Consider the following 8,676-nt stretch of genomic DNA (forward strand, 5'->3'; position numbering starts at 1 on the left):
CGACCTAACCACCTGGTCATGCCGGGTCTCATTTGTATTGTTTGTTTATAATCAAGCACAAAGTTAAACAACGGGCTATCTGTGTTCTGCCCACAATGGGTATCGAAACGCGATTTTCAGCATTGCAAGTCCGCAGACATATAGCTGTGCCACTGAGGGGCAAGTTATATAGAAAGATGGAGAAAGAACATCCTGTTAATATGTCATTCTGAGCATTGTAATGTTCGAAATGGTTTAGTCTTGTTGTTTCTAACAATCGAAATGAAAAACGCAAGGAAATTTGTTCAGAATTAAATAGATTAAGATTATGTTCTTATTTATTAATATAATTTGCTGTAACTCAAATTTATGTCTTGTAAAAATATTATTTCCATTTTACTGACATTCTTTCAAATAGTGTAATAAATATAACAATAATGTAATTAGCTAAAAAGCACCTATTATGTTGTTTTTTTTTCTAAAATGGATATATTACTAGCTTGTAAAGAAATTCCTATGTGTAATTATTATTTAAAATAGCATTTTTCAAAACTATTTTTACATTTTGTTTTTGTGCTTTTGGTTTGTCTGAGTTATTTAGTGATCCTAAAACGATATAGCATAATTATACCAGAAAGCCGAAATTGAAAATATAAATTAATCTGTTGTTTACTTTTCTTAATATTTTGTTAGGAAAAGCTGAAGTACTTGAAATGAGAGGGATCCCTTCGCGTCTTTTAAACAAGGTAGAAAGGCATTCTGAAGATGATATTTTGGCCAATCCACAGTTGCACAACATCACTTCAACTGAAAATACAATGGTATGCTAAAATTACTTACAAAAACGTCATCTTTGTAATATATATATTTAAATATATCATCAATGTTTTTTTTTTCTATTTTTATGTCTGTACATAATATAAACTGTCTTATTACCTTATCAGAGCACGTGCTTAAGATAGGGTTGGACCAATTTTCGCAGCGAAAATAACCTGTACTTGATGGTAAAGCGTTATGATCTCCATCAAGATGCAGATCATATGCAACTTCCAGGTCGAAATTCTGTAAACATGTTTTCTTATACGAAGTATTGGTCATTTCATAACATGTAGAATTACAAGATAATATATTTGAAAAGAAATGGAAATTGTTTGCTAAGACTTCTTTGATCTTCTTATCATGTTTTAGGTTATGAATTAGTAAAAGTCATCTTAAGAGAAAATTATCAAATTTATGAGGTGCAAATAAACCAATATTAGGTGTTTTCTACATGAATAGAAAAAAACATAATAAAATTAAGAATTTTTGGGGATGGGTACATCTCTGATGACACTAGTTGATAGTTGTATTAAGACCCACATCTAATATTGATTTGGACGACTTTTCTATTCGATTGTAACCAAGACATGACATGGTTTGGTATCCATAATACGCCCAGCTGTACCTGGTTCGATTGTAGCTTATTTGATTGCAACCGGTTATCGAGTTAACTTCTATCCTAACACGGACCAATCGAGGTCTAATGGTTAGAATGCTGGACAGTGAATCCGAGGGTCCATGGTTCGCATCTTGTTGCCATAAAATTGTCTTCTACTCTTTGCGATTAGTTGTGCCTAAGAGTTAGCGATAGGTTCTGTTAATTAGTTAAATCATCTCTTGTCTATCGTTTCAAAATTAGATACATCTTAGTACAGAAAATCTTTGTGTAGCTTTGCTCAAATTTCCGAAACATTAATGAGTAATAGTACGATTCGCTGACCTAAGAAGATGACAAAGGCCTCTTTCAAGATCTTCAAACCACTTTATAACAATTCCAATGTGGTAGACTGCTATACTGAAATATCGGAAGTGCTCTTGTTTATCAAGATGGACATGGCCTATAACAAGGTCAAGATTTGGGTACACTGAGGTTGAGGTCCTTTCGTTCTAAAATAATAGAAGTAGCTAAGCCCCATTAATCGAACAATCCTACATACTTGTATTACTTCTACCAGTTGGCGCTGTCAAGTTAATTCAGGTTATTAAAATAACTCCTTGATTTTTCTCCATACTTTAAATATGTTGCCACAAAAGGAAATGGTTTAACGCGACAGTCACACAGCATCACTGACTGTCTATCATAGTTCATAATACTATGAAGCATTCACAGCCTATCATAGTCCATAATACCATCCCAAATTCACAGTCTATCATAGTGCATAAAGAATCAAGTACTTACAGTCTATCAAAGTTCATAATACCATCACACACTGACTGTCTACATATTCCCTATTACCATCGCGGGCACACACACTCACAGTTTATTAAGGTCCATAATACAATCACACATTCATAGCCTATCATAGTCCATAATACCATCACACACTCACAGTCTATCAAAGTCCTTAATAATCACACATCCACAGTCTATCATGTTTTATAATACCATCACATAATCCCATTCTATTACAATCCTTAATAGACACTGTAAGCATTCCTGAAGCCGTATTTTTTGTTTGCCTCTGTAATACGTGGTTTTCAAGTCTCGCTGTCGGCTACAAAGTTAGAGGGTTCGTAATATCTTTGCAAGGTACAGTTGAAATAATTGATGTCCCGGGACACAGTTACGTATGTTTCACTTTACAAACCTGCTTAATTGAATGTTTTTTTCAGTTGGGCACTAGTAGAAAGCAGCTACAGTTTTCACTTGTAGTAGGCATATACTCCTTTGATTCCCACTGTTGTTAGACTCTGTTGGTATATTTCTTTGAAAACTGGGTCAAATAAACCTTCAACAATAATCTTTTAGCTAGATAGGCGCTTATATGATACGCCTTTTAAAATTTCTATAGATCTTTGTTCTATCTGATTATCTTACAGTCTATCCAAGATACGACTAAATTTCAGCATTTATAGGTGTCAAGAAAACACCTCACACATGAGCAGCATATTTACGATACGCAATTAAATCAAGAAATGGGTGTGCACTGTATAAAGAAATTGCGAGCTATTGCATTCATCTGTACACTTAAAGAAGTTACAAATGTATATCTCTAAGCACGTGAAATTGGTTATTTTGAATGTTTTTTTATCTTATACTAAAGAAGAAATCTATTTCACTTTATTTGAATTCAGTGCAAACATTTGTTTAAAGTAAACAGCCTAGTAATGAGTAAATAGATATGATATTGACTGATTTATGAAATAAGTAGATACTTTTAATACACTAAGAGCTTAACTGTTTACTGTTATGTCGTTTGTTGCACACGATTCTCTTAATCTACTACACTTTAGAGATTAGAAACAGGCTTCGACTACCATCGAAACATCACCAATAAAATCCTTAACATTCTTAACAGGACAGTGGGAAGACCTTTGTAATAACTAAAAGGTTCTAAATAGAAAGCCTTTTAAAGTTATATTTTATTCGCTAGAAATTAGAGAATATACTCAGAATTCCCACACTAACTCGTGTTCTGTAATCTTCACGATACATGTCTGTACATGCTCGCAGAGTTACGATAGTTTTGGGACTTTGTGTTACAATTTTAACAAACTTAAATGTTTTCACCAATAAAAAAAGAATTTGAAAACGTATACATAGTACGACATAAAGGAGTTAAGTATGCAACGCAATGGTAGACAATGTTATTGTATGCCAGTAACGTACAGTTCTGTCACAAGAGTGTTACAAACTACCAATATTACAGTTTTAGACAGAAATAAAAGAAAATAAGGGTAAATAGAAAAAAAAGCTAAATTGTGTAAGCAAGAAATGTGTACAGCTTATTACGAATTGTCTAGGAATCAATTTGAATCAAAGTAATTTATTTACGTAAAACAGGAAAAAATAATTTAATATAGTGTTTTAAAGCATGTAGTTGTGGCATCTATATTTGGATTCCTTACACATTCTAATCAACTTGCTCAATTAATTTCATTAACTTAGCGTTTACAGTTAAGAGATAACTTGAAACTTTTACATTATAAATAGAAAATCAAATACAGATCAGATATAACATCACTTAAACATCTAATTTATTTTTATTATCTAATGTAAAGACGTTTCTTAATATTTTGATTATTTTTCATGAAATGTTGTAGTAAGGCTTAACATTTTCAACATTTTAAAATAAAGAGAGCTTAATTAAGGACTTAATTAATTAATCTGGTATACAGTTTTCTTCAGACACATAATATAGGTGTCAATACTGCTTAGTAATAAAGGTGCTTGAAAATTTGACTCTGTAGCTACAAACACAAGTGCAAAGCCAATCGTATTTACACGTGTATTTTCATTGCTAATTTCCCAATGTTTTTCTAACAATTGTTTCTCTATGTATGACTGATGTTTCTTTCGTGAATGTCACTAAATAACGTCTAGATATTACAGCTATAATTCTATTTTTATCGGTATTTCATTATCATTAATATATATATATATATATATATATATATGTACGTAAATTAAACAATTGTACATATCTGCTCAATTTTTTTGAGAATTAATTTGTTTTTAATAAATTATACATTTTTTAATAATTTAGTAATTTGACACAAAATACTTGCACTTTGAGCTCATAGTAATGTATATATAATGTTACCTTTGTTTATAATTTTTGGTATATGCTGTGTTCGTTATTTATATAAAAAATATGATAAAGATAATGTTGTCACGATGGTTTTTATTAAGCTCTTAACATACAAATTTATGAATGACTTCAAACAATGTCATTTTCCACTAATAAACACTTTTTTAAATTATTGATTAAGGTTTATATTATTTTGTTTGTTTTTTTTTACAAAAGGATCTAATTGCACTGCAAATTGTTTTTTACGGAAAAGAGTATTTTCATCTTTGAAGGCTTAACACTGCACATGGTATTAATTTTTACTAGGTCCACCATGGTGTATCGTACGCTGAACTGTATTTACCCAAACCTCAGACTCTGCAACAGGTAAGATCGTAGTAGCTGCTAACAGAATATACTCATGCTGATTTTTTTACAGACAAAACTAGCATCTTATAATACAATTTGTGTAAAGAGATGAATAAAGTAGCACTATGACATAAACAGGCTTAATGGAGAGATAATCCCTATTGTAACCTAATGAAAGAATCGACATTTACTTGAGGGGCAACAGGAACTTGGGATTTAAGACTTTCTTTTCTTATTTATTCTGAACAGTTCCCATAAATATCTTTACTACAATAATAGATAAGTTTGAATGGAACGAAGAGAAGTATTTTCATTTCACTGTCACATGATTCTTTTCTATTTGTTGCGAACATCACCTAAGGATTTTCATATAAGCTATGCATTATTTTAATCTCTACTTTGGCAGTTCCATGGGCATTAAAATAGATGTAACTTGTATCTTGTATAATGTAATATGTATAATAAGTATAGAGTTTTATACTCAGTTAAGGATTATTGATACTTTATCCTCCCTAAAAAAATGGAACTGAAACTTTTAACACCGCATTCAGCAAATCCTAATTTTTATCTTGTTATGAAAGAAACACTAAGTTCTGGAACTATTTATTGTTTTATTAATATTTTAAACAAAATGTTATTAATTAATCTTTAAATGCTTTCCAGCTAAACAGAGCCTCATACTGTGAAAGAAAACCAACATCTACTTCAGTGTGAGAAATAAATAGCATTAAGGATGGTTTGTTCTATTGAAACACTTTAATCATAGCTTTTTTGTTCGTCACATCAAAATGGTTGAAACCTAAAAACAACATACCATCACGTTTCGCTGCGTCAAATTCATATTCGGATAGAAGGAGACCAGGAGAGAACAAAATGTATCTTTACATAATCACTTCGGTCAGAACTAGCAAACTTATGTGGCTGACATATTAAAATTTCCTTTAATCAACTTAAATGTCAAAAAATATTTCGCTTGTAATACATTTCACATAATTGTAAGCTTTTCGATGATTTTGTATTTTTATTTGAAATAAAAATTGTCATTGTTACCGACCCATAAAAACATGATATGCAATGTTGTTTATGTTTTATAATATACGTATTTACATCAAATTATTTTATTAATCACAATTCAAAACTTTCACGACTTTATTTATAATTTTTTCAGAAAATGTGATCAACGTTTAATATGTTTTGTGTTCATACATTTCTGACAACTATTTCTTTCTTATCATTCATCAACGAAAAATGCAATAAATCCTAAACGTCTAGTAATACAAGCCGCTTTCTTCAAAATGCAACTCTTCATTATAACAAAAACGTGTTCAAGATATAAGAAAGCAGTGTAAAAGCAGTGTATTTTTGAAATAAATCATCATCTCAAGATATAATTGAGTTATCACACTAGGCAAACATTTTATGCTGTTCAGCAAAAGCTAATATTACGAGGCTTGCTTTATAGTTCTCACCTCTCTAAAACTGACCTTTTTATTAATGTTCAGTTTAGGGGTCAGGCCTTCTTAAGTGTCCATTTTTCAACTGGAAAATGTTGAAAAAACTTTCTCTTATAAGTATGATATATACAGTTCTTGAAATACATTATAAGTATGATTTATACAGTTCTTGAAAATACAACTATTGACAAACCTTGTGCCAAAAAGCTAGCACTCGGGCTACATTCTATCATAATTTTCCACCTTGATGAAGATTGCTACTGTTTTTCACATGTGTGCTCCTTTATCAGAATATATTCTACCTATAATAAAAAGGGAAGAAGCAAACAAATTATAAGAAGGTTTTCCCGTCTGCTGCCTTTTTTCTGTGATAATATTTCAGCTGCCGACTTTGTTTACCGTCCATTCTAAAAATACAAATATGAAGCCCATCACCGAAATGCATACTACCTCTATATATTAGCAAAGACAAGTGTAGAAATTAATGTTGTCTCCTTTACATTTCTACAGTAAATCCATCTATAGCAGGGTAAAAGAATAATTAGTTTGTATAAGACTACTCTACAGATCATAAACGTAAGCTTTTATTATAATGTGGCATTATACTTAGAAGTGGAAAGCATCTATAAGGATTATCTGTTTTTATAAATATACCCTTAATTATCGCTCACGGATTTGGCTTTGTAATCTAAACCCAAGACTACCTAATCCCACTTTCAAGAACTTTTCTTGCAGGAAAATAACTTGATTTGTGACTAATAAATTTCAAATTCGCTCTATCCTAATCATCTGCACATGGTTAAAACTAAATATGACGGGAAAAGCAATATGTAATCTATATATTCCCCTTTGAAGGAAAACTAAAGTAAGTGAGAACATGTAAAGGAGTTCACGCAATTTAATTTTCAGTGATTTTTTTATTGAATAATGCAATTCACTTTTTCCCTTTCAGTTATTGATAACAATAAATGTCTAGGTTGTTATGTATAACGATATAACAAAATGACATAATTTGAGTATCTACACTAATTCGCCCTCCAGTGGCACAGCAGTATTTCTGCGGACTTACAACGCTAGAAACCGGGTTTCGATACCCGTGGTGGGCAGAGCACAGATAGCCCTTGTGTAGCTTTGTGCATAATTAAAAAACAAACAAACAAACACTAATTCAAGTGCTTTATTACAAGCTCAAAATTGACATTCCCGAAATATCTCTTGATTCCTTGTGTCTGGGGTATGATCAAATTAAATTATATACTTTCCGGATTGATTTTGGACTCTAATCTTTTAGTTGCTCAAAAATTTGTAATTATTGTCTTAAAAATAAACAACCGTAAGGGAGAACACATGTTACGGCGACATCTTATTTTGGATATTTTTATATGCAAAAAAATAAAGGGACAGCCAGCTAATAACAAAATTTTTGAAAAAATAAATGTTCACTAATTAATCTCACTAAAGGCTTGAGTCATACTTAGAATTTTTGTGTTATTGCTTTAAAATTAAAATATTCTGCTGCCGACATGCTACTTTTAACATCCTACTATTGTTTATTTCCTTGGTTTAATGGAAAAGCTTAATACTAACTCAACATATTATATATATGTTTTGAAAGCTCTGTCCACCGTCTATCATTTATAAATTATTATATGTTTGTGTAACGTACATACATAGAGAAATTTGTCCCAGAACACTGGCGACATCAAATTGGACACTTAAGAAAGCCTGACACTTAGATAGCTTAATAATTACCACAACAAAAAGTGCACAAATATCACAGAAATTGTCACTTTTTTCTAAATGTAATTTCATCAAAACAGCTAGTGTTTTAAATCGATCTACTCAAATAGTCTCGTAATGTGCTTGTTTCACCTTAGCTTTGTGTGATGTGTTAATATCATGGGAAATTAACTGTGTTTTCTTAAAAATAATATCAAATTCGGAAGTACTTTAAAAAACATGTCGAAATTTACAATTGTAGTTAAACTAACGTTCATATGTCAATAACCTCTGGTTGAGATATCCTGCTGAATGATGATGTTCCACTTTGGAGTAACATGTTTTGGTTAGGTGAAATCTGGAAAATCAAATATTTGCAGGAATTATTTAGACAAAGCAACAATAAGAAATAGAAAATTGTATGTCTTTCTTGCTGCAAAATATGCAGGAATTATTTAGACAAAGCAACAATAACAAATAGAAAATTGTATGTCTTTCTTGCCGCAAAATATGCAGGAATTATTTAGACAAAGCAACAATAAGAAATAGAAAATTGTATGTCTTTCTTGCCGCAAAATGATGTAAACATGTTTAAGAATATAACG

The 8,676-nt window shown here is 30.9% G+C and overlaps 1 protein-coding gene across 1 annotated transcript in view; it reads left to right on the forward strand.

The window, feature by feature from the left end:
* The window catches only part of LOC106457287, a 37,190-nt gene extending 31,433 nt beyond the window's left edge, over positions 1–5,757 (forward strand). Inside the window, exons 9-11 of the mRNA XM_022383146.1 lie at positions 673–800; positions 4,857–4,916; positions 5,562–5,757. Of these exons, the coding sequence (XP_022238854.1) occupies positions 673–800; positions 4,857–4,916; positions 5,562–5,612 (239 nt within the window). The 3' untranslated portion in view covers positions 5,613–5,757. The remainder of the gene's footprint in view (positions 1–672; positions 801–4,856; positions 4,917–5,561) is intronic.
* The last annotated feature ends 2,919 nt before the right edge of the window (positions 5,758–8,676 follow it).

This window comes from Limulus polyphemus, unplaced genomic scaffold (assembly GCF_000517525.1).
Source record: "Limulus polyphemus unplaced genomic scaffold, Limulus_polyphemus-2.1.2 Scaffold312, whole genome shotgun sequence".
Lineage (NCBI taxonomy): Eukaryota > Metazoa > Arthropoda > Merostomata > Xiphosura > Limulidae > Limulus > Limulus polyphemus.